The sequence below is a fragment of the Vombatus ursinus genome, unplaced genomic scaffold (assembly GCF_900497805.2).
Source record: "Vombatus ursinus unplaced genomic scaffold, bare-nosed wombat genome assembly UNPS02011613.1, whole genome shotgun sequence".
In the NCBI taxonomy this organism is placed as follows: domain Eukaryota; kingdom Metazoa; phylum Chordata; class Mammalia; order Diprotodontia; family Vombatidae; genus Vombatus; species Vombatus ursinus.
In genome coordinates this window covers 344,177-371,351 of record NW_020951391.1, presented here as the reverse complement: position 1 = coordinate 371,351, position 27,175 = coordinate 344,177, and the positions used below count along the sequence as shown (strand labels likewise).

General features: G+C 41.7%; 1 protein-coding gene across 1 annotated transcript; it reads left to right on the top strand.

Moving 5' to 3' along the window:
* The first annotated feature begins 595 nt into the window (after positions 1-595).
* Positions 596-22,828, top strand: CD53 (CD53 molecule). Its single transcript, XM_027856771.1, has 9 exons — positions 596-704; positions 8,002-8,096; positions 13,035-13,114; positions 14,069-14,257; positions 16,090-16,164; positions 16,740-16,835; positions 17,768-17,848; positions 20,383-20,466; positions 21,612-22,828. The coding sequence occupies exons 3-9, from the start codon at positions 13,052-13,054 to the stop codon at positions 21,681-21,683; spliced, it is 660 nt and encodes a 219-aa protein (XP_027712572.1). The 5' UTR covers positions 596-704; positions 8,002-8,096; positions 13,035-13,051; the 3' UTR covers positions 21,684-22,828.
* The last annotated feature ends 4,347 nt before the right edge of the window (positions 22,829-27,175 follow it).

Below are 27,175 nucleotides of genomic sequence, written 5' to 3'. Positions count from 1 at the left end.
TTCCTAGCTGTGTGACCCTAGGTAAGTCACCTCCATCTGCCTTAGTTTCCTCAACTGTAAAATGGCGATAATAATAGCACCTACCTCCAGGTTGTTGTGAGGATCAAATATTTGTAAAGCACTTAGCACAGTGCCTGCTAGACATGCATAATAAATGCTTGTTCAAGAACTCTTCCTATAATATCCCTGTGACTGCTGCAAGCATTGTTTATGCTATGCAGATGAAGAAACAGAGCCCCAGAGAGATTAAACAACTGGTTTGGGGTCACATTGATAAGTGTCTGTGCCAGATTCAAAAAGAGATCCCCTGATTCTAAATCTCAGGTCTGTTATACCCTGAAACCAGCCTGAGCCTGTTTAGTCATCCAGTGATTGAAGAGGGACCCTCTATGGCAGTGTGAGAGAGTGTGTGTGTGTGTGTGTGTGTGTGTGTGGAAGGAGGGGAGGACTTTGGAAAAAAAGAATCTTCAAAGGTCACCATGAAATGTTACTCTTTCCATAGCCAAGGGTGGGTGGATTCAAAGTTACTTCCTCTCCTTTCTGGCCTCAACTTCCTGTCATCTCAACAATTCTGTGAAGGGCCTCACTTCCCTTTTTTCACTAACAGCATCGGAAATCAACATCATTGGGTCCCAGCCTCCACCCCAGGGAAGGGGCACTGAGCTCTGTCTGAAGAACACCAAGACAGAAGTTGCCCAGGAACGGTAAGATTTATCTTTTTTCTAGACTGAAATTAATCCTACTGTGAAGCCAAGGTCATTTTTTTTTAAATGAAAGGTTACTTAGCCTAGGCTTCAAGGGACTATTTGTTTACCCTATCTTCAAAACTCCTTGGAGTAAGGCCCCAGGAGACAAACATGAGAGTCCAGCCTAAATGGACTTGGAATTAACCAGGCTCCCATTAGCTGATCTTCTAATTAAGGGATAACAGAATATTTCAGGGTCTGCACTGCATGTTGACAATTTCACGAGGTTTCTTTCCTAGTCCTGTCCCAAGAATTGGGGTATGCCATAAGAGGGACCAAGGCGACTCCCCAAGATTCCAAACTTTGAGAGACTCCATTACCCTGAATGTGACAGGAGAAAGCAGGAAGGTTTTAGGAAGGTTAGTGATCAATAAATCTCCTTTCAGGTCCAGAGTATGTAATCTGGACATGTTTTCCTCCATGATTTGGGAAATTGTTCAGAAGCCAGAATTAGTGACTTATAGAGATTTCAGATAGACTGCCAAAAGTAAGATGTTTTTCACCAGCTCTAGAGAGTAGAGTTCTCACAGGGAACGTCTAAACCTGTGCCCCCTCAGGTTCTCAGGAACTAGAGTGGGTACATAGGATCAAAAGACATATTTAGGGTGCCGGTGGCAGCGTGGCTTAGAATACCAGTGGTGGTGCTTTAGCTCTGTAATCAGAAAGGCCTGGGGGGAGATCTTGCCTTCCTGCTGGTTGTATGACTCTTGGCATATCACTGAACGGCTAAGCCCCCATTTTAGACAAATTTCAACGTGGCAGGGGGCAGGGGCAGGAGGGGGGAGGCGTGGACAGGGCTCTTACTCTTGAGAGAAGCCCAGTCTTGGAGTCAGAAAGACCGAGGTTCAGGTCCTGCTTCTGACACATATTAGCTGTGTGACCATTAGCAAGTCATTCAATCTTTCAGTGCCTCAGACAATTAGGTTTGCAGTCGTTACATGGGTTGCCACCTCCATTGGTAAAAGGAGTTTCCATGCTGGGAGTTCTAACAACTGATTAAATTACAGGTTTGGATTTTTAAAAATATATAAAAAATCAATTAACTCTAATAAATTTTTTAAAATTCTAGATTGAACATCCATTAAAATTCTCCTAACAATAGCTAGCATTTATATAGCACTTTACAAAGATTACCTCATTTATTCTTACACCAGCCCTGTTTTACAGATGAAGAAACTGAGGCAAGCAGAGGCTGCTTTCCCAGGGCCATGTAGCTAGTGAGGATCTCAGATGGGATTTGAATTCAGGCCTTCCTGACTCCAAGTCCAACACTCTCTCCATTTTACTATCTAGCTGCCTCTAGGTGATGCCTCATTGAGGCACAATGTATACCAGATTCTCTAAGGCTATGCCAGCTGAGCAAAAGCTCTGGCAGCCTTACCAAGCTGGAAATACAGGCTCGGGGATGAATTTTGTGTGCGTCTATCAACTGAGGAACTGCCTAGCGACTTTCAGAGAGGCTCATTGCCAGAAGTTTGGCTACTGGGTGATTATTTCTTGGCCATAGTAAGACATGAAGGCCATCGAATAAATCGTAGTGTGCTTGTGTCCTCTTGTCCGTGAAGGGATTATTCATATCAATGGAATCTCGAACCTCTGAACCATGGAAACAAGTAGACGTTTAAACAATTTCTATCTCATGCCCCCAAACTGATAACTACAGTTACAGGCATGCACCAAAGGAGAGCAATCCGTTACCAAACAAGTCTCCTCCTTGCTGGGTTTTGTCTTACTGCAACACCACTACACTATGTTGCAAATTTGCCTTTTCTCCTTGGTAAAGAAGCTACAAAGATCCAATCGGATTATTCCCAGTGCAAGCAGAGAAGTGTTGAGGATACAGAGTTAAAAACGACTTGGTGGATTCAAGACCAAACCATACCCATGTAGAAAGATTAGGAGGGGAGGTGGGAGGGGAAAGTTACACAGAGACTGATCTCAATCTAGATGGTGTTAGAGTGGAAGTTCAGGAAATGTGTGTGAATAGATAATCTTTTAAAAATGAACAGAATAGGGGCAGCTAGGTGGCTCAGCGGATAGAGCACCGGCCCTGGAGTCAGGAGGACCTGAGTTCAAATCGGACCTCAGACACTTGATACTTACTAGCTGTGTGACCCTGGGCAAGTCATTTAACCCCATTGCCTAGCCCCAAAAAACAAACAAATGAAAATGAACAGAATAGACAGGATTTATTGGATATGTTCTATCTGAAGGATAGTTCTGTGGTTAAAGAATGGAATATATAGGAAATAAGAAACTAAGGAATTGAATAAAAGCAGAATTTTGCCTGCTAACTGATCTGGACCATTTCATTTTCTCTGCCTGGAAATGAATCTGAACTCTTGAAATTGTGGTTTAAAGATAGTGAGGGCCAAATAGCCAAATGTGATGATTCCTGTATCAGGGTCAGATCCAACTTAGTATACAATGAAAGGACTCCCATCAGGTAACCTCACTGAGTGGTCAGTCACTTCTTGGACTCTCCTCTGACCCCAGAAGCCACATTATAAAAGGGGGGAAAGGTCAGTATGTCAGAATGACAAAAGCAATGGATTGGGAATCAGAGAATCTACAGCTGTTTTTTTTTTTTTAAATCCTTATTCTGCCTCTTACTATGAGACTTTAGGCAAGTCCCTTAACCTCTCCAAGCCTCAAATAGAAATTGTTTAAATGTGTACTTGTTTCCATGGTTCAGAGATTCGAGATTCCATTGATGTGAATAATTCCTTCCTGCACAAGAGGACACAAGCACACTACAATTTATTTGATGGCCTTCATGTCTTACTATGGCCAAGAAATAATCACCCAGTAGCCAAACTTATGGCAATGAGCCTCTCTGAAAGTCACTAGGCAGTTCCTCAGTTGATAGACACACACAAATGGCTAGGCTAGACTTCCCTGAGGTTTCGTCCAGCTCTAACCTGTCTTACCCTGTCTTTCATTACCGTGTTCCTCCATGATTATAGAACATTTCCCTGTAGTACATTCCACTCAAGGTTTCTCCTCCTCAATCGGTGGCCCACAGTCCAGACCCTTCTTGATGCCTTTTCTCCTTCTGAAACTTACGTGCTCCATGTGCCATTCTTTGGGTCTAAGGAGAAGGTCTTCTTCCTACAGTGGGAGAGAGGGTGGGACTGAGAAGTACAGACTGTGCCAAGATAAAGGATACCAGGCCTTCTCTCCCATTTCTTCCCTTCAGTTCAATTTCTTTTTGGTTTAGGAAGGGTAAAATGGTAGGTTTGCTATGAATTTATATAACACTCATTCTTACAGTTTCTTACAGGAAATAGCAGCCAGCTGTGGTTTGACTGTTACTCTAAAGTTAGTCAGTCAACAAAAATACACTTATCAAGTACTCACTGAGTACACCACCCTGTGCTAGGCCCTTTGAGAAACTGAGTAAAGAAGACATGGTCCCTGCCTTTGGGGAACTCCCAGTTTAATAAGGGAGCACCAGAAACAGACACAAGGCATAGATGATTATAGTAGTAACACAGTTGTACATAGGACTTTACAAATAACAATTCTTCAAATGCTTGAAGGCAGTTATCATGTGCCTTTAAAGAGATTGGAAATGGAATGTCATATACTGGGAACAGCAATCAGATAAATTTACCTGGAATAAAAAAGTTTAGGAAGGGGACTAACGAGCAATGTCTGGAAAGGCAGACTGGAGTCTGCTTGTGAAAGGTTATAAATTCCAAACAGAGACATTTGTATTTTATTGTAGTGGCAATGAGGAATCAACAGATCTTAAGCAGGAGAGTGAATGAAAAAGCATTTGTGCTACGCACTATACTAAGGGTTGGGGATAAAAGTACAAAGTGAGGGGAGTCCCTACCCTCAAAGCTTAGAGGAGTATTCAGGGGTAAGGTACTTTGGGTTGGATAGTTACACAGATAGTGAGGGATGAATAGGGCATTGGATTGACATTCTCTATCCAAGAATAATAGCAGAGTTGATTTGATCATGGTTCCCGGGTTCTAGAACTAGAAAGTGGGGCTGGAAGGGGAAGGAAAGGGTGTGATGCTTGTGTGCAAAGGGAGGCAGTTGGTGCTAGTGTGAACAGTGAGGCAGCTGATGAAAAGGGGATGAAATAAAGCACAGCTGGTACTTTCGTGAAACAGTTAAGAGAGTGGGGATCTGGGATGGAAGTTCCTCCAAGACATGGTCTTTTGTTTGACCAGTGAGGAGGTTGGCAAAGAGGTAGTGGAGGAGAGGAGAAAGGGGCATGGTCACTCAGTCAGTATGCATTTATTGAGCTTCTCTTCTGTGTCCAAGCACGGGGAATACCAAGAAAGGTAAGACAGTCCCTGCCCTCAAGGGGCCTCCAGTCTAATGAGAAGACAACACACAAACAACTATGTAGAAACAAAATATATACAGGATAAATTGGAGATAATCAACAGAAAGGCTTTTTGAAGAAGATAGCATTTTAGCTGGAAGTTGAAAAGCCAGAAGGTAGAGATGAGAAGGGTAAGAATTCCAAGCATGGGGAGAGTCAGTGAAAATGCATAGTCAGGATGGAGTCAGGAGATTCTGAGTTCAAATCTGGCCTCATACACTTCCTAGCTGTGTGACCCTGAGCAAGTCACTTAACCCTGATTGCCTTAAAAAACAAAGAAATAAAAAAAAATGCAGTCAGGAGATGAAGTATCTTATTCGAGAAACAGCAAGGATCATTGTCACTGTTACACAGAAGAGAGTAAAGTATAAAAAGACCAGAAAGTTAAATGGGGTCCAGGTAGGGAAGGGCTTTGAATGTCAAAGAGAAGATTTTATATTTGATCCTGGAGGCAAAAGGGGCCACTGGAGTTTGCTGAATAGAGGAAGAAAGGCATGGTCAGATTAAGAAGAGCACTTTGGCCCTGACAGCTGAGTGGAGAATAGACTGGAGGGGAGAGGGACGTGAAGCAGGGAGCCTACCTGCAGCCTAGAGTTACTCTGCTGGGGTGGTGGCAGTGGCAGAGGAGAGAAGGGGGCAAATACAACAGATGTGATGGAGCTAAAATCAGCAAAAGACACTGAGAAGGCAGGGGAGGAACCAAGACAAAGCAGAGTCGCGAAAACCTACAGAGAAGAGAATAACAAGGACAGGAGGGTGAGGGGCAGCACCAGAAAGGGGAGAGAGGGCAGGAAGGATGAAGACCGACAAAAAAGTCATGAGATTTGGCAATTAAGAAATCACTGATGACTTTGAAGAGAGAAGTTTCAGTCGAATGAGGTCACAAGCCAGACTATAGCAGACAAGGAAAAGAGTGAAAGGAAGTGGAGGTATTAGTTACAGGCAACGTTCTCAAGTTCAGCCACAAAAAGAAGAGATCAGAGCAGTGAACAGAGCACTGGGCCTGGAGTCTGGAAGACCTGAGTTCAAATCTGGCCTCATACATTTAGTAGCTGTGTGACCTTGGGCAAGTCATTTAACCTTTGCCTCAGTTTCCTCAACTATCAAATGAGGATAATAATAGCACCTACCTCCTAGGAGTTTTGAGGATCAGCACTTAGTACAGTGCCTGGTATACAGTTAAGTGCTGTATTAACACTATTATTATAGTCATCATCACCATAGTCTTTGCTGTTGTTACCTAGTGGGCACAGATGGACCAAGTGGGGTTTTTTGAGGATGACGCACACAGACATTTTGTAGGGAGTAGGGAAGCAGCTGGCAGACAAGGAGAGAATGATGGAGGGAGCAGTCTGCTAGAAATGAGCTGGAACAGGGATCACCTGTGCATGTAGAGGGCTTTGCCTTCATGAGGCGATGGCTTCACTTCTGTCTTCATGTCAGACAGTGGGAGAAGGAATCTGGGTGAGGTGAGGGGAAGAGGAGGAGAGAAGGGAGAGCTTTTTACCAAGGACTCTCGAGGAACAACCTTGGTTTTCTCCATGAAGCTTCTCAGCTGAGAGGGTGCAGGGAAGGGTAGCTGTGGAAAATTTGGGGAGGGCTGGAAAGATTTGGAAGAGCTGCTGTAGAGAGTGGGGCAGTGGACTCATTAGGAAGGTATAAACGAATGGCCTTGCTATAGCAAGGCCCAGATGACGTGCAGAAGCATAAATCTGTGGTGGGGTCAGTCAGAGTGACTTCACGATTTTATCCAGCTCTGCTCAGCGGCACATATGTGGGAACAAACCCAGTGGGTGGTGGGAGTCATCCCAGGCTGAGGCTTGATCCCTGAAATAATAAAGAGGAAGAGGGTTCAAGAAGATGCTGCCAAGTTGAACTGGTTCACCAAGGGTTCAAGAAGGGAAGAGACTGCAGCCGTACAAGGGCCTGGGAAAGAAGTGAAGGGATAGAGGGACTGGACAAAGAACAGGGTTTGGGGTTTTAATGGAATGACAAATTAATCAGATATATGGATTTGAGAATTTGTGAACATGAAAGTGGTACATTTGCAGGGGACAGCAAGATCAAGAGTATGACTATCTTTAGATGTGTGTGGCTGAGGTGGGGTTGAGAAGGAGATCATGTGAAATGAGTAAGTTGAGGAATTGTGAGATTAGGGTGCTGATGGAGTATTGATATGTATTTTCAAGACCTTAGCATATCCCTAGCAGGAATGGAATAGGAGGCAGACTATGAGCCAGGCATGGAATTCAGTGAGGAAAGGAGAATGTTCTGGAAGTCAGTAAACAGTAGCTCCCAGAATTTTGACCGGGTGGTAAATATGGATGGAGTGAACCTCAGAAGAGGTTACTTGGGCAAGGAGAAGGAGGGAGAGCCTGGAATTGGCCATGGAGAGCAAGGAGTGTTCCAACTCCTCCGCTGTGACCAGTGACTCCGGGGGAATGAGGAAAAGTGTAGCCACTGTGTAGATACCTTGTATAGACATAATTATTTGCATGTTGTCTCTTCCACATTAGAATGTGAACTTCTTGAGAGGGGAGACTGTGGTTTGCTTTTCTTTGTAACCTGAGCTCTTAGCACCGTGCCTGGCCCATAGCGAGCATTTAACCAATGCTTGTTTATTGACCTGACTGACTCAATGACCGTCATTTCCTCATTTGTGGGTGCTAAGTCCCCCTCAATAAAGCCCAAGATAAAATTAGCTTTCTTGGCCACTGATTGTCACACTGTTAATTCATTTGGAGCTTTCAAACCACTGCAACCCCCAGCTCTATTTCAGATGAACTGCTGTCTTGACATCCCTCTCCCATTTTGTATTTGTGAAGTTGATTTTTTTGAACCCAAGTATACAACTTTACATCTAGCCACATTAAATTTTATCTTAATATTTAATTTGTTCCACTCTTCTAGCCTCTTAATCGTCCTGGATCCTGTCATCCAATATATTTACCATCTCTCCCAGATTTGTGTCACCTGAAAATTTGATAAGCATATAATTTATCCAGGTAAGTCATTGATAAAAATGTTAAAATAGTACAAAGGACTGGAATTGTTTCTCTTGGCATACCCTAGAATTTCACACTTGAGCTTCTCATCTTTTTTGGGCTTCCATAACATCCTACCTATTCTTTCTCTGAACTTTTTGAAATTTATTGCCAACCTTTGCCTAGGTTTGCTTTCTTTTTCTATCATGAATTCTAAGACGGAACAATCAGCTTCCCACAAAGTTGCCATCATTCCTACTCTGATAGCCAGCTCCTTTTTGTTGGTCAGAATTAGCTCTAGAATAGCTTTTCCCTTCCTCAATTAATCTACTTTTGAAAGAATGAAATTAAAGCTGGCCAAAAATCCATCAGCTTATCTGCTTTTGGCATAGAGCTCCAGAAGATGCCCAAAAAATTAAAGTGGGACATACTGTGATTTCTTACTGAAACATCTCTTTCCTCTGAGTGGGCACAGGGCAGTATTTTTTTTGTTTGTTTCTCTTTCCACTGAGCTTAAATTCTCTCCATCTTGCTTCCTCTCTCTGGTTCCTAGATCTCATTATATATGTTTTTTTGTTTCTTGATGTCTCATGAAGTCATGAGCTTCCATTTGCCCAATTCTACTTTTTAAGGAATTATTTTCTTTAGTAAGTTTTTGTGCCTCCTTTTCTATTTGGCCAATTCTACTTTTTAGGGAGCTCTTTTCTTCAGTGAATTTTTGTATCTCTTTTTCCATTTGGCCAATTCTGCTTTTCAAAGCATTCTTCTCTTCATTGGATTTTTGTGCCTCTTTTACCATTTAGCTTATTCTGGTTTTTAAGGTGTTATTTTCTTCAGTACTTTTTGTGCCTCCTTTACCAAACTATTGACTATTTTTTCTTACATCACTAGCCCAATTTTTCCTCTACCTCTTTCCCTTGATTTTTAAAACCCTTTTGGAGATCTTCTACAGCCCAAGACCAATTTATATTTTTCTTTGAGGCTTTGGATATAGCAGTTTTGAATTTGTTGTCCTCTTCTGACTTTGTGTTTTGATCTTCCCTGTCAACATAGTAACTTTCTGTGGTCAGGATCTTTTTTTTTTTCTGTTGTTTGCTCATTTTTTTCAGCCTATTTCTTGACTTTTAACTCTGTGCTAAAGTGGGGCTCCTCTTCTAGGGTGGAGGGAGTACTGTCCTAAGAATCAAGGTTTTTGTGCAGCTGTTTTCAGAGATAATTCTGGAGACCTATAAGTTTTCAGTTCTTCAAGGTTGTATGATCTAGGGAGAGGTAGGTTTATTCTTCTCCTGGCCTGTGCTCTGGCCTATGAGAGACCATAAACACTCTTTTCTGCATTGCAACTGTAACCAGAGTCCTTGTTCCACTGTGGCCACAAGTTCTGGAGTGCTAGTGCTCCTCCTTGCCCTGGGACCGAGACCCAAGACGTCGATCAAGATACAATATGGGCAGTGCAAGTGAGTCCTGCTCGTGGTGCCAACAAAAGGACCCTTGTAACCTCCTTCTGACCAGTTGTTCAACCCCTGTACCATCTGTGTGCTGAGAGGTTTGGAAGATGCCACTGCTGCCACTGATTCATTCACCCCCAAAGCTTACTGCTAGTATGCCAGAGCCCAGTCTGAGCTGGCACAGCCCATGCTGGACTGTGCTCTACTCTGACCTCAGTGAGACAGACCTTTCCTGCTGACCTTCTACGTTGTCCTGGTCTGGAAAATTGTTTCACCCCCTCCTTTTGTGGGTTATGCCATTCCAGAATTTGTTTTGAGATGATATTTAAAGTTGTTTGGAGGGGAAATATGGGAGAGCTCAGGTGAGTCCCTGCCTTTTCTCGACATCTTGGTTCTGCCTCTCCATAAGTATGTAATTAAGTATAAACTAAGTATGCATCACTTCTTCACCACCTCTTCCCTTTAAGATACTGTGCTCCTTTTGAATAGTGTATATTCCTCCACAGCCACATTCAAATAATAAGTTCCATCTCACCAAGTTTCAGTGATACCTATAAAGTTGGAAATTTTAATGCACCTTGCTTATTACCTACATTTTGTGCATGTGTATATATAAACTTGAGGCCATGTGTCTCTGGCTTCACTTACTTTTAGCAACCCCTACCATCTAGGAAATTCTGAGCACTTGGACATGTCATGATGTAAGCAATTGGTACATTTACTGGCCATTCAGTGAGCACTAAGTCCAACTCGGTTCCTTTGGTGCCAGTGGAGATATTATATACTGACAGATATCCTCCACAAATATATGGAGGTACCTTGCCAGCCTGTCCATTTCTTTGTCTTAGTCCAGCCAAAAGCAATTGTCTCATAATGTGGTCAAATTGTTCTGTTCCTGGCCAAACATGACATACTTCATTTCTGTTATATTCTCCAGGCTTCTCTTTTGTGAAGGTTTCCTTCAAATAAGGCTTCCTCTTACCAGTAAAGAGTAGGGCAATTAGTGTTTACTGCTGATTTCTGGGATCATAATCATAGTATCAGAGCATATAAAGCAGGAAGGGATATTTGGGATCTTTTAGGCCAGCCCCCTCATTTTAGTGATGAGCAAATTGAAGGCCAGAGAAATGAGATGTCTCATCTAAGGTCACACAGATAGTAAACACCACAGCTGGAATTCAGACCCAGTATTCTGATTCCAAATTCTGTGCCTATAATCAAGGTGTAAAATAGTAACCCTATCCTAATATTAAAGCCGCCTCTACACTGAAGAGGTTCCTAAGCCTATCCCGATAGCTTCTTTCTTACATTTTTTTTTTCTTCTACAAATTACTGGGAATCTCTATTTCTACACTTCTTTCATTGACAGCTGCTACTTAGTAATCTCTAGCAATGCTTTCTAGGTTCTTTCCAGTAATATCATTCATCCCCACGTGAATCACCACACATGGCTAGTGGTCTCAGGTTTGACAAGTTGTTGGAGGCTCTCCATCATATTGTGAGTACATATGCCCTAGGTAGAAAGCCAGTGTCCCTACTGTTGATATCACATCAGCAAAAAGCTGCCTTGGCACTACTCAGAAAGAAATAATCAACTGCCACTATTTATCACTTCTTCCTCTGTCCCTTCCTGGATGACCTGTCTTCTGATAGCACCTACGGATCCACGTTAGTACTCGTTGGGGCAAATGAAGCTGCTGTTTTGGAGCATGAAGCCCTGTGGGACTGTGCAAGCCTGGGTATGAGAGCAGGGTGGGAGGCTTGTGGTAACATGACAGCAAAGAAGAATAGAGAGGATAAGGGTAGCTAAACAGTAGGAAGGCAGAGACAATCTTAGCCACTTTGATGTGAAGGGAAGGAATCAGGGTTGGTTGGCTGGTTTTATGTATCTTCATCTAAGGGCTTTTAAAGAACCAAGTGGTAGAATCTACTACCTTCTTCCCAGTCTCATCTACCCTCTTTATTTCTCCATTCTCCACCCCACCTGCCATGTGAGTATGGGGACACCCAAATTTGTGTCCCTGATTCACTGGGCTGAGCATACATTAGGGTATTTGCTGAAAGGAAGATGAGTTTCCAAGCACCTAAATTCAGAAGCCTGGTTTTGTTTTGTTTGGTTTTGAAAGTAATTCTTTTTTTTTTCTTTTTCTTTCCTTTTTTTTTTTTTGGTGAGGCAATAGGGGTTAAGTGACCTGCCCAGGGTCACACAGCCAGTAAGTGTCAAATGTCTGAGGCCAGATTTGAATTCAGGGCCTCCTGACTCCAAGGCCAGAGCTCTATCTACTGTGCCACCTAGCTGCCCCTGAGAGTAATTCTTATTGCTGTATTCCTAACCAAGGGTTGCATGGGTGTACAGCCTAGAGAAAAGAAGACTTGGTGAAGAGAGGGCAGAACATGATATCTATCTTTAAATATATGAAGGACTGTCATGTGGAAAAGGGATCAGAATTGTTCTGCTCTGGCTAAGGTGGCGGAACAGAGGAAGAAGTTACAGAGTCACTTTGGCTGGGCATGGTGATAGTCACCCATAAACCCAACTGCCAGGGAGGCTGAGCCTGGCAGATCTCTGTTGAGCTGCAGTGGGCTGTGCTGGTTACACTAAGTTCAGCAACAGCATGATCAGCCCCTAGAGAGGTGGTGCCACCAGATTATCTAAGGAGGGTCAAACTGGCCTAGGTTACCAATGGAATAGGTCAAAGCTTCCATCTTGATTAGCAGTGGGATTGAGACCTTGAGTAGCTCCTGTTCTTCTAACCTGGGTGAGATGGGAAGACACAGTCTTTAAAAAAAAAAAATCAGATTGACTATATGAAGAGTTTCTTATGATAATACTTAGAGCTGTCCAAAGATAGAATGGGCTGACTTGGAAGGTAGTGAGTCCCCTGTCACTAAAGTTAAGGATATTACATACGGAATTCATGCTTTTGGTAAGAGTTAAACTAGAAAACCTCTGAGATTTCCTTGCAATCCTATTATTCTCTGAGTCTAAATGCATTGTGACATGTCCTTGATTTCAGAGGCTTGGAGAACCTGGAAGTTACGAGATACTTACAAACTAGACTGATAACTCAGGTCCAAAGAAGATTTGTTTCTCTGGAACAGATTCCTCACTATCAGGAAACTGAAAATCCCAAAGTACATAAAGCCGTTCTATAGAGCTGAGGTTCCTTTGTTCTCTGCACTTGGCCACCGTGCCTCAGTTTCCTTGTTCCTCCATCGTTGAAGTCTATTTGTCCCCTCAGTGAATTCCTCTTAGAATGTCCATTTTGAGGAAGGGCCCAGACCAGCCATCCTTCATTCCATGTACTTCACCATTATGTCCCATAGATACTCCCTTCCCCCTTTCAGCTCCCTTTTCTGTGTTGTCTTCCCACCTTAGAACATAAGCTTCTTGAGAGCAAGGACTGTCTTTCTTTTTCCTTGGGCTGTAACACAGTGCCTGACACATACTAAACCTTTAGTAAATGTTTGTTGATTAATTGATTGATTCTTCCTCCCAATTTCCCTTTTCTAGGGCAAGACCGCCCCAGCATGGGCATGAGTAGCTTGAAAGTGCTGAAATATGTGGTATTTTTCTTCAACCTACTGTTCTGGGTAAGCATTATTGGTTGGTTCGGCTTCCTTTAGTAAAGTGCCTCTGTTTCACTCCTCTCTCATCATCCTGAAAAAAAAAAATAGCTCTAACTATCCCACCCAGCATACCAGTAATTCATAAAGAGACAGACAGAGACAGAGACAGAGAGAGACAGAGACAGAGAGAGATTGAGAGAGAGCAGTTTTCTCCACCTCTTTCCCCTCCATGCCACAATGTAGCTCCCAAATCATTAAAGATGTTAGTAACTGGATCACCCCACGATCTCAAAAGACTTGGAGAATTAATCCCATTTTTCTTCACTTCTGCTACTCTAATTCTGTTATGGGACACTGCTTAAGAGCCACAGACTCAGGAATGAAATCCTTGGTAGGAACCATTCTGGACTCCTTGAATGAATGACTGAATTATAGAAAAAGTAAATCATTCAGTCCTGGAAGGTTTCACTGTGTTAGACTCAGTAATCAAAGTCCAAAGAGACTTGAACATAGTCTCTGTGTGGAAAGCTACTTGGTACCTTGGGTTCTCAAAATGTCTACATAGCAGGAAGAGCTAGATGGTGAGTTTTCTACCCTTGCTTGTCCCAAATCAAGGTGTCTAAAGGAAGACTCATCATAGGGGGTACTTCAGGGAGGGTGAACTTGGGGTTGTAGGATAGCCAGTATCGGGCGTGTTTTATGGGGATCAAGCCTGCCCTGCTCTCTAGGATGTTTTTGATGGATGTTGGGTAAGAACTTTCACCTGAAAGTTTCTCTCAATCCTCCTTTCTGTCTGATGCTCCATTCCCTCTAGCATGTGAGAGGCTAAGGCCTTGGAGTCACTAACTTGATTCTTGGTGGCAAGAACACCTTGGGGGCACAAGGGTAGATCTAGGCTCCAGTCAAGAGAGAGCCTAAGAAGAACACTGGTGGCCAACCCCTTGTCCTCAACGGTATCTCTGCTCTTGCTTGTTTCAGGTCTGTGGCTGTACCATTTTGGGCTTTGGGATCTATTTCCTGATCAAAAATAGTTTTGGAGCCCTGTTCTACAGTCTTCCCTCCCTCACCGTGGGCAATGTTGTCATCATTGTGGGATCCATCATCATGGTGGTTGCCTTCCTGGGATGCATGGGCTCGATTAAGGAAAACAAGTGCCTTCTCATGTCAGTGAGTGTCAACCATGGGGGACTGATGTCATGTGGAATAATTGGAATGCTTCTTAGGGTTCAATAAATGGATATGGGGAGTCTGGCCAGCCTTAGATACTTTTAGAAAACATCTGAGATACCATTCTAAGTCAGAAATGTGGCCTACCTGAATGCTGACATTACCAGCAACCTCAAAGTAGGAGATGTGGTTCTAGAGATATGGAGCCCCCCAGGTCCCTTAGTAATCTTCTATACATCTGTCATCCACAAATATGCCTAAACCCCTCTTGACCCTGTTTATATTTTCAGTTTATATTACTTCTTTGGGTAATAAGTCCCAAACATTTACTGTTATAAATGATTTACTGTTGTCTAAGGTTAAATATTTCCTTTTCTTTATTTTTTTCCCCAAGTTTCAAGGGGCCACTGTGTGTTCTAGCATTTCAGGATTTGGCAAATAAGCCTGGGCTCATTCTAAGATGAACGTTCATTTTATAAGCCTTACTGACATCCCCTCTCTGCAAGTCTTTCTAGACTGAAGAAACTTTGTCTTTGTAACCTAGCTTTATATGGGCAGCTAGGTGGCACAGTGGATAGAGCTCCAAGCCTGAAGTCAGGAAAACTCAACTTCCTGAGTTCAAATCCAGCTTCAGACACTTACTAGCTGTGTGACCCTGGGCAAGTCACTTAACCCCATTTGCCTCAGTTCCTTATCTGTAAAAGGAACTGGAGAAGGAAATGGCAAACTGTTCCAGTATCTTTGCCAAGAAAACCCCAAATGGGATCATGAAGAGTAGGACAAAACTGAAATAGCTGAACAACAAAAAAATTACATGGAGACTTTCCTTGCCCTATTCAGAAAGCTGGGTCGAGGTCAGTACTTGTGGTAGAGAACCTAGCATCCTTTGGACACTGTGGTTCTGGTCTTTTGGTAGGAGAGAATTTTCTGTCCCATATGTCTTAATATCTACCCTTTACTGTGGGCAATCAGTTCTATATAATTGTTCCATTTTTTTATTGTGCCCCTAGGACCTGGCACATAGTAATTAGGTATTTAATAAAGACTTTTTGACTGATTAAGTATATGGTTCCAACACTAACCAGTAAGGTTTAATAAAAGAATTCCTGGTCGTGATCAGCTATTTCACTCTAGATAAGACTAGGAGCTCCCTGAGATCAGACTGCAGTTCTTTCTCTATCTCCCCATACAGAACACTGTGCATAGGGACCACTCAAACCATGGTGTGAACCGACTGGCTAAAACTGCCTAATCATCCTGTGCTTCCTCTGAGATCTCTTATTCAACCAGTCATTCCACCCCCTGCCAAGTCTTTGACTTCTCCATCTCCCTCCTTCTCTCTCTCTTTACCCCTCCTTTTCTCTGTCTCTATCTCTCTCTCTCTCTCTCACACACACACACACACACACACTCATATGAGAGACACAAAACCTCCCCAAATGTAAAGTAATACAAATCAGCTGTATCCATCCAGTCAGCATGATTGGTTTGTTAATTAAACACTCCCCGTGTGAACAACCTAAGGTCCCTGCCTTCAAGATGGAATATGGGACAAACACGAAGAAATAGTTAAATAAATGTACAACTCGAGATGAACAAAAATGTGCATGTAAATACTAAGTGACTGGGTGGGACAGAGTGGATCAAATAAAGGGTTAAATAAATGGACATAGGGAAAGATAGTTCGGAATGATTGGATCTTAAAATCATCGATCTCAAAGTGAGAAGGGATGTCTGGCATCCTCTTGCCCAATCCACCGTTAAGTGGACATCCCACTAGTGCTGGTGCCATCTTGTTCCAATGGATGACCTTGTTCTCTCTTTCCTGGTAGTTTTTTGTCCTGCTCCTGTTCATCCTTTTGATTGAGGTGACCATGGCCATCCTGCTCTTTGTGTATGAACAGAAGGTACGTAATGGGGAATGTTATTCCCTGTATCATTTATAAGATGGAAATATCTTGATTTTTGTGTGTGTGAAATAAATAGTCATGCAGAGGCTTGCGGGTCTGATTTACATATGGGTCCTGGATTTCCATAAGCTGATTGATATCAGTCATCCTTCTGAACATGCAGGAGCAAATATCATCTAGCATCTGGTGAAAACAATCTGAACTGTCAATGCTAATGCAGTTACATAAGTCTGTGTGACAGGATTGAATAGTTTTTCCTGGAAATAAAATGACATGACCCAAAGACCAGTACCTCAATGCCTAAATTGCTTTAATATTTTGGTCACTTTTTAAAAATCTTTTAAACTAAAGCCTCTTAACTAACTGCCAGTAAATCGAATATACTCAAGACATATACTCTACTCCTCTCTTATCTCTGGCACTCTCTCTAGCTCTGGGAAGAAAGATTACAGAAGTAGAAGTAAAACAGAAAGAAGCCATTTGCCTAAACTAGGCTCCAACTTTGTCCCCTAAAAAACTCCTTCAATGATCTAACTTTTGCTTCCTGATATCTTCCCTTCTGGATCACTTAGATAGATGATTATGTGGCCAAAGACCTGAGCCAGAGTATCCAACGCTACAAGTCTGATAACAACACCAAGATGGCATGGGATGGAATTCAGAAGTATGTAAGTCAAGTCTACATCATCTCTGGGCTGGTTTGCTTGGGCAGTGGGGCCCAAGGCAAGAGACTATGGACTGAAGCACTCTGAGTTTGCACACTGGAGACTTGGGAAAAGAGCCTTACTGGTATTCACTTCTCTCCACTTTCTGCCCACTCCAACTCTCAGAATGGCCTGAGGCTTGCTCCCTGGAATTAGGAGATCATAGTACTTCTCTTTGCATATGGTTGCATGGTATTGTACAGAGAATAATGGACTTGGAGTCATGAAGACCTGGGTTTGAATCCTACCTTTGACAAAGATTAGCTGTGTGACCATGGGCAAGTTGATCATTCTGAGATTTAACCTCTTTGACCTTCAAATTTATATCTGTAAAATGGAGATAATACCTGCAGTACCTACCTCACAGGACTGTTGTGATGGTTATGTGAGATAATATCCACATAAAATATTTTGTGAACTTTAAAGAACTATGGGAACATTAGCTGTTGTTGTTGTTATTGTTTCTACATTTGGCCTGTGTTTGTCTGAAAATGGAACATAGGAATTCAACATTAAGAGCCTGCCCAGCCACACCTAGGTATATCCCATGTATGATGATCAACGCCCACTCTCTGGTCCTGTCTGATATTGATCAGGACAGCAGGAAGCTGTCAAGAATGGTGGTGGGACTCAGCCAAAGGCAAAGACAGGAGCAATGTTTAAGGCAGACTAAGTCTGCCACATCCCCTATGAGTCGAACCCATGACCCAGCCCACGAGCCTGTCCATGACCAATGTCTGTTAAAATCCCTTTATTAGTCCAGACAGCCAGTGGTCACCTTCTCTGGAGGCAGGCTCCAAAGCTTTATTTTTCTCTCCAAGGAACGGGATTTAGTCATTTATATTTCTCAAGCCACTAACTCCTTACAAATGACTTTCTTTGGGTTTTTATTTCAGCTAGAGTGCTGTGGCGTAAATGGCACAAGCGACTGGAATGGTGACCCCCCACTATCTTGCCCCATCGATCCAAATACTCAGGTAATCCAGGTGATGACTATCCTGTTTTGTTTCTTTTGAGAAAAGCATGATTGCTTTGGAAACTGCCAAGTATTGTGAGGTTACAATGCTCCCAGCTAGAGACAGCAGACTTTAGGTAAAGGGGCATAACAGGAGATGAAGAGATCTACGATATTACCAGTTGGCTAAATGCAGAGGAAGATTAATAATAGACCTACTCAATTTTGGTGCTAGAGTGATGGAAAGACCTGAGGTACACAGCTAGGGCTCTTTATCAGTACTTTAATCAAAAGCACTAAAGGCAAGTTATTCAATCTCCTTCAGCTTTGGTTTCTTCACTTATAAAGTTGGTTTACTTGCACTATCCATCCCAACATCTAGCAAAGTGCCACGTACACACTAGGTGCTTAATAAACACTCGTGACACAAGATTGTGGTAAGTAAAGTGCTTTGTAAACCTTAAAGTGCTTTATAAATATGAGTTATCATTGTTATTAGTGATGATGATTGACAGACTGCTTGGCATGGTGGGTAGCATGCTGGATTTGGAGTGAGGAAGCCCTGAGTTCTTATCTCACCTCTGATATTTACTAGCATTGTGATCACAGACAAGTAATTTAATTTCTCTAAGCTTTAGACAGTTCTCTAAAACTATAGGTTCGAGGTGAATTTACATCAGCCTCATCCACAAAGTCACAGATTCTTGATGTATTGAAATGACAAAAATAATAAAATTAGAAGGAAAAAATTGGTCTGAAGAGGAATGGGGCTTTGTCTCAACACTTCTGAGCCTATAGTATGACCTCTTCTGTTCAGAAGTAGGAGTCAAGGGACAGACCAAAGTAAGGCCCCCCTTTAGACCCCCTCCACAACTACCTTTCAGTGAAGGGGGATCCTAGTTTGGTTGGTATCTTCCTGAAGATTCCAGTATGCAATTATGAGGCTGGTGGCAAACTGTGTTCCCACTAGATTGTCTTGGACCTCCAGGATGGCCATAGTCACCTCAATCAAAAGGATAAACAGGAGCAGGGCAAAAAACTACCAGGAAAGAGAGAACAAGGTCATCCATTGGAACAAGATGGCACCAGCACTAGTGGGACGTCCACTTAGTGGTGGATTGGGCAAGAGGATGCCAGACATCCCTTCCCACTTTGAGATCGATGATTTTAAGATCCAATCATTCCGAACTATCTTTCCCTATGTCCATTTATTTAACCCTTTATTTGATCCACTCTGTCCCGCCCAGTCACTTAGTATTTATGTGCACATTTTTGTTCATCTCGAGTTGTACATTTATTTAGCTATTTTCTTCGTGTTTGTCCCACATCCCATGGGATATACCATGCAACCATACGCAAAGAGAAGTACTATGATCTCCTAATTCCAGGGAGCAAACCTCAGGACATTCTGAGAGTTGGGGTGGGCAGAAAGTGGAGAGAAGTGAATACCAGTAAGGCTCTTTTCCCACCCACTCTCTGCCCAGGTCAGAATGCAGCATCTCCCCAGGATAACTTCCTTCCTCCCACTGTCCTACCACTCCCAAGGCAGTATGAGGGTCTCCAGGCTTTTCTGGCCTTTGGGACAGGCTGAGACACTTTCCACCCCATGCTTCAGTTTTTCTATCCAATCTAGTCCAAGCTAAGAAACTGCAAACCTACTATGTGTGAGACACTGGCAATAAAAAGACAAAATAGACAAAAATATACCTGATTATTTGTAAAACAGAAGAGCTCAGGAAAACTCAGGTAACTCAGGAAAGAATCTCAAAAGGAGGCACAACTTGTGCTGAATCTTGAAGGAAAGCAGGGATTCTAAGAGGTAGAGGTGAGAAGGGAAGACATCCCAGGAGTGGGGCACAGCTTACACAAAGGCGCAGTGGTGGTAGATGAGAAAAACTGAGAAGGCCATTTTGGCTGGAATATAGGGTGCATGAAAGGTTGTGAGGTGAAGAAGCCCCAAGAGACAAGCTGGAGTGAGCCTGGGAAGGTCAGGGCTTTAAATCACAAAGCTAAGTTTTTCTTTTATCCCAGAAACAAAAGGAAGCCTTTGCAACTTCTTGAGCAAGAGGATGACGTGCTCCTATCTTGTGCTTTGGGAAGACGACTGGCATCTGTATGGAGGACAGCCAGGAGAAGGGAAAGATCAGGACTCCCTTGTTGCAATACTCTGGGCAAAAAGTGATGGGGGAGAAAAACACTTGTCTTTCATAGAACTAGGTGAGGGAAAGTGGGAAGGCTGTTCCAGCCAGCTGCAACAACCACTTACCATAATGACATCCTTATTTTTGACAGGAAGCATAGTGTAGAGAAAAGGAAGCTGTTTTGGAGCTCAGAAGCTTTAGGTTCAAGTTTGCCTCTGACATATACTGGCTGAGGGACCCTACTAGCTGAATCACTCAATTTCCTAAGGCTCTAGACAATTCTCTAGGACTTCTAAGTTGCAAAGGAAAGTGCTGACCTGCATTGGTAGAAGGAGCTTCCTGATATAGAGTCCCCTATGTCACTGAAATCATAAGCCCTATCCCCATCATTATTTTTATCTTCTGTTTTTCCTAGGGATGCTATATGAAAGCAAAAGCATGGTTTCATTCAAATTTCTTGTATATCGGAATCCTTATCATCAGTGTATGTGTCATCCAGGTAAGAATTCTAACTATTTCCAGGACAAGTCTAAATGAAACCTGTCTGTATCATTCTGCTATCTATGTCTTAGCCCACTCCAATTTTCCCCAGTTTAGGTAGTGGAGAAAATCAGAGCGAGTACCAGATCCTCCCTCCCACCAGCCAGATACCAAGAAACCTGGTTGTTGACTTGGTCTCTGGCAATTGCAGAACGGAGATCAGCTGGGTAACCTGTCCTTCATGGTCATCAGGTGTTCTGAGCCAAATAAGTGGTCCAGCCAAAAGCCCCTGCACTGAGCCGCATGGCCTTGGTTCCACCTCTGCTCTGACAATACAGGTTGTTGGCACTGAAGAGTTCTGTGGTCCAAATCCGGGGGCCTCCTTCAAAGTCTTGAGAGGCATTCTGGTATAGGCACAGGGTAATGGACTTGGAGTCAAGAAGACCTGGTCAAATCTCCCTGCCTCCTAGACATTCATTAGTGGTGTGACCCTAGGCAAGTCACTTGATATCTCTGTTGCACTAATCTCAGTTTCTTCATCTGTAAAATGAGGAGCTTGGTCCTAATGATTTCTAAGGTCCTTTCCAGGTCTAAATCTATAATTGTAGGACCTTATTTTGCCTTTCGAAGAAGAGGGATTCTCACACTCTGAGAGAAAAAAGCAAAATTATTGTAACCAATTTCTTCAATCTGTTTTTCTCACTGTGGGAAACACTAGAGGTGAATTTATGCTTCAGTAGCTCATTCTTTTCATGTGAGGAACCAGCCTTTCCCTTTTCAACCCCATTATACGACATTTGATTGTTGGGGCTGAGATCATTTCATGAAGTTCTCAAGAAAGACCAGGTTTTTTTATCTTGCAACTGGAGGGGTGGGTAAGGAAGGCTCACCAGACAAGATGTCAAATTCAGGGTTTGCTTTGAGGGTCATCTATGTAACCACAGATTCTGTATGACACTATGGGCATATAAAATATGTCCTATCCTATGGAACCCCTCTTTTCCTTTTCTGTAAGCCTCTCACACCTGAGAGAAAAGACCCACTTAGGACAGCAGAAATGATAGAGTGGGATTTGTTTCACAGACTTCTTTAGGTTCCTCATAAACTGTGTGTAAGAAACATGGCTCATCCCAGGCAGACCTCAGCTTTGACCTATTCTCTCAGGTGCTGGGGATGTCCTTTGCATTGACGCTGAACTGCCAGATTGAGAAAAACAGCCAATCTCTTGGGATATGACCTGAGCTATCCAGGTTGGAGAGAGCGACACCATAACCATGGAAACATGCTTCACCGCTGGAAACCCTTTCCTAACTCTTATTTAGGGACATAAATCCTTGAATTATCACTTTCCTGAAATGGCTACTTAGCTCTCCAGTTGCCTTTTCTCTTGGCCTTGCTCTGCCTCATCCTCTAACCCAAGTAGGTGGTGAAGCATTTGTTGGAGGTCACTGTGAATAAAGCTCTCATTCCTCCCACCACATCCCTTAAGGTAGTAATACAAGTACCAATGCCTAGGAGGGCTGTGCAGATGCCGAAGGCCAAGAGAGCCTCTGAAGCTAACAGTCCAAGCTGGCTCGTTTGTTCAACATTTCAAACCAATGTTGACTTATTCATTTAAGCATATATTAAGCACTGACTGTATGCCAGACACTGTGCTAGGCACCGAGGGTACCAAGGTTCAAAGCATCAATTTGGTATCTGGATGTGAATTGCCTGGCCCTACTCTAAGCAGAAGAAAAGGAGGGGGTCTGAAATGTCCCAGGCTTTCTCCATCTTTCCCCCAAACACCCACCTAACTAATCCAACCCCTCTACCTTCAGTATCACCCAGCCTGTCCCAACCAGCCCCCAAATACTCCTTATCCCCTCACACCTAGGCCACCTTACCTAGGGTAAAGACTGAAGATGTTCAGTGCAAGAATCCCTCACTAGCTATCCAAACCCAGGCAAAGACAGTCTGAGCACAGTTCCAGCACCAAATTCACCAGATCCTCACTATGACCATCTTCTTCCCTTTGACTAGAGGGCCTTAGCTGAGAAGGAAGATGCTGTGGGCTCCTCTTCTGAGAGGAGAGGCTTTGCTTATGCTCAGTGCCCCCTTTTTAGAGGGCCATACTGACTTCCCCAAAATACTTCTGGAATAATTTGTTTGTTGTTTGATCATACTCTCACCAACCAGCCGATTAGTCCAGTTCCTTTAGCAGAAAATGAGAAATTCAGTGGAGTGCTTAGCTGGGGTACAAAATCCATAATTCCAGCTAAAGTAATATCAGCTATTACATCAAAAGATTTGTTGATATTTCTGTGTTTTGTCTATTAACTAAAGATTTCTTCATGTGTTTTCCCCCATTGCAATAAATTAAACATTTCAAATCTTTGTTACTTTATTTTAACTTCTTGGAGTCCAGAACTTCCTGCCATCGAAAGTTGTTAAAAAGGTTTTAATCTCAAAATCTTGGTCGAAGGCAGGCCTAACTATTGAGGGAGAGAGGAGAGTGACGACTGAGGAGGGCAAACAGCATGGAGGATTATTAACCAGACCCAGGTCAGATACAAGAATCTTTTAACAACAAGCTGTGAATCTGTATTTTAAACCAGTAAGTGAGTTCAGAAGTTAGTGGTGGAGGAGTTAGCAAAGGCTAGCTTGAAGACTGGGAGGCCCACAGACCTGAGAACTACAGACTGTCTCTGAAATCGACGATCTGATTTTTTCATTTGTTTGTTTTTTACCCCACCCAAACTTTCAGACACTGAGGCTGGACCTTCTGCACCTGTGCTATCCCAGAGCATAGATGATCGTGACGATCAGCACACAGAATAGATAATTTTCTTTCCTAAATAAGGATAGTAATATTTGCCTGACCTATCGTATAAGCTTATTGTGAGAATCAGTTGCAATGGAGATCAGCAAAGGTGGTGGAATAGAAAGAAGCAGTACAACTCAGTTCTCTCCCAAAATTATTCTAACAAAGAATGAGGAACAGCACCAGACTGAGCAGTGATCAGGAATCCAAAGGTACTTTTTTCCCCAGGCCAAAGCTGCAGATTCAGCACACAGGTGAATAATCAAGGCAGGGACAGGGATGAGTCATGGGCCCAAAGCACACTCACCCTGACCTCAGAGCGAGATCTCAGGTTTGAGGAGAGTAAACAGAAGAGGGATGGTGAGCAGAGGTGGGCCCTGGAGCTCTGCTGCTCTGACCCTGGGGGAGGATCGCAGGCTTAGCCCAAAGATCTGAGTTGGGGCTTGCAGCTGAATAACAGAAGCAGGAACTTGGGACAAAGAGTTAGCCTAGAGTTTTGTGGTTCTGAACCTACAGAGACTCCCAACTAGTAGACGGGAACTAGAGCCAGCAATTATCAACTGGCGCTCTAACTGTGGGCGAGACTACAGTCACCACGTGCAGACTTGACATAGGATCCAGGAGCTGCTACAGTCAGACCAAAGAGGTAGTAATTAGATCATATATTCAACTCAATAGGGAAATAAGAGGGGATGAGGGCAGAGAGGACAAGAGGGAGTGCTGACTCAGGGAGAGATGAGGCATAGGCAAAACGAGCTTCCAACTTGGAGGGTGGGTCCTGAAGAGGAATTTAAAAGCAAAGAAAGTGAGACTCTGATTTGTGTCTGGGCAAGGAGAAGAAAAGAGGGGCAGGAGAGTGGAAGCTGACTGCATTACCCTTAGACCACTGGTGCTAAGTCTACCCTTCTCTCTACACTCTTTTTCTTCATGAAGAGGTATATGGAGAGGAAAGAGAGGGGGAAAGTACAAGGGAATAGGATGGAGGGAAATACATAATTAATGATCACAACTATGAATGGGATAGATTTACTCATACAATAGAAGAAGACAGGATAATGGATTAAAAATCCATTAAGAATCCAACAATATATTGTTCACAAGAATCACACATGAAACCAAAAGACACAAAGTTGTAAAAAGCGGCTAGAGCAAATTCTACTACATTAGAGTTGAACTAAAAAAAAGCAGGAGTAGCAATCATGACTTCAGACAAGGCAACGGCAAAAATAACAACAACAAACCAGCAAAAACAAACTACATTTTCCTGAATAGGTACCATAGACAATGAATAAACATCAGTATTTAACATTGCACACCAAATTGCACAAATACTTAATTTAATGGCCTAAATAAAGGAAACTCTAAATGAGTTACTGGGAGCAATAGATAATAAAATAAAATTATAATAATTGTGGACCTCAATGTACCCACTTCAGACCTAAGAGATATCTGAGAAAAGTAAACAAGTTGTTAAGGACAAGAATGGAATTTTAGAAAAGTTATCTATTAGACTTCTAATAATTATGGAATGGGAACAGAGAAGAGTATATATATTTCTTAGAATTATAGAACACATTTACAAAAACTGACCATGGATTAGGGTATAAAATCCTCACAAACAAATGCAAAAAGCCAGAAATGTTAAATGTTCTTACCTGACCATAATGCAATAAAAATTATATTCTATTAAGAGCCATTGAAAAAAGGATAAGAATTATTTGGTGACTAAATAACTCAATACTAAAGAATTGGCTGGTCAAAAATATATCATAGAAAAATAGATCACTTTATTAAAGATAATGATAACATAACATACAAGAATTTTAGGGATGCAGCCATAGCACTCCTGAGGGGAAAATTTATATCTCTAAATACTTTCATCAACAAAAAAGAGAAAGAATGAATAAATTGGGCATGCAAAAAAAAAAATCTGGTAAGCCAACAAATTAAAAACTTGCAATTAGACACCAAAATAAAAATCTTGAAAATCAAAAAAAGAACAAAAAAAATGAAAGCAAGGGGGAAAAACCTAACACTTAATAAAACTAGGAGCCGTTGTTAAAAAATAGATAAATTATTAGCTAATTTAATTTTTTAAAGAGAAAACCAAATTGTCAGCATCAAAAATGAAAAAGGAGAATTTACAACAAATGAATAAAATAAATTACTAAAAATATTTTGCCCAATTATATACCAATAAAATTGACAAATGAATTGGATAAATATTTACAAAAATACAAAATACCCAGGTTAATTGATCAAGAAATGGAAAATGTAATTAACTCAGTCTCAGAAAAAGAAATTGAATAATCTATAAATTAATTCCCAAAGGAAAAAATCCATAGAACCAGATGATTTTGCCAGAAAATTTTACCAAACATTTAGAGAACAATAATACCAATATTATATAAACTGTTTAAAAATGTGAAAAGACAAGGACCAACCTAATTCCTTCTATGATACAAATATGGTCTTAATACCTAAACCAGGAAGAATCAAAAGACAGAAAACAACAGCTACGGCTTGTAACCAAAGAACTTAGTTTTTTAAAACATATAGAAATTTTGATAATTATATTTCAAAATAATTAGTTTTCTTTGTAATTATATAGGTTTTGCTTTATGTATTTAATGATATTATTCTTTGGAGGTCTATAGGATACACCACATTGCCAAAAGGGTCCACGACATAAAACAGTTAAAAAGCCTTGTTTAAAAGACCAATTTGCATAATGAATGTCGATATAAAAATTCAAATAAATTACTACCAAGAGGTTACAGCAACATAAAAAAGATTTTACACTATCACTAGATTTCATTTTTACCAGAAATGTAAGGTTAGTTCAATATTAGAAAAACTATTAACATTACAAACCATATTAATAAAAGAAAAACAAAAATCATGTGTTTATGCCAATAGATGCAGAAAAAGCTTTTGATAGGTTAAGTAATATGAATCTAAAGCCAAGAGCCAATCAAACCACAAAAGGATTACTTTAAAGAGCTGGAAAAAGTAATGTAATTTGTCTGGAAGAACAAAAAGATGAGAATCTGAAGGGGAAAAAATTGGAGGAAACTGAGAACAAGGGGCCCCATCAGTACCAGATCTCACACTGTATTACAAAGCAGTAATCAACAAAATTATTTGATACTGGTTAAAAAAACAGGACAACCAATGGAACTGGTTAAATAGACATATGCAAATTGATCTAGTAGCCTAGTGTTCAGTAAACCCAAAGATACTGTCTAGGGTAAAAACTCACTATTTAACAAAAAACTTCCAAGAAAAGTGGAAAGAAGTCTGACATAAATTTAACTTTAGACCATCACCTCTCATACCAAGATAAGCCCCAAATAGATACTCGACTTAAGGGAAAAAAAAAAAAAAAGGTCAAACCATAAGAAAATTAGAGTAGCAAGAAAGAAATTTCCAATAGAGTTTGTGACCAAACAATGGTTACAGACAGTCAGAGAAGATGATATAGAAAATTTAGATGACATAAAATTTTAAAGTATTTGCAAAAATAAAACTAGTACATCCAAAGAATTGAAGGGAAACAGTACAGTGGAGGAGGGGGGATCTTTGCAACAAGTTTCTCTGACAAGGGTCTCATTTCTAAGATATATGAGGAACTGATTCAAATTTATAAGAATGAAATATGTCCCTCAATTGACAAATGATTAAAGGATCTGAACATGCAGTTTTCAAAGAAAGAAATCCAAGCTGTCAACAGGCATATGAAAAAATATTCCAAATCACTAATAATTCAAGAAATGCAAATCAAAGCAATTCTGAGGTTCCATCTCATACCTATAAGACTGACAAGATTGAAAAAGAAACAAAGGAAAATGACAAATGTTGGAGGGGCTGAGAGAAGAGAGGTACACTAATGCCTTATTAGTGGAGCTGTTAATTGGTCCAGCCA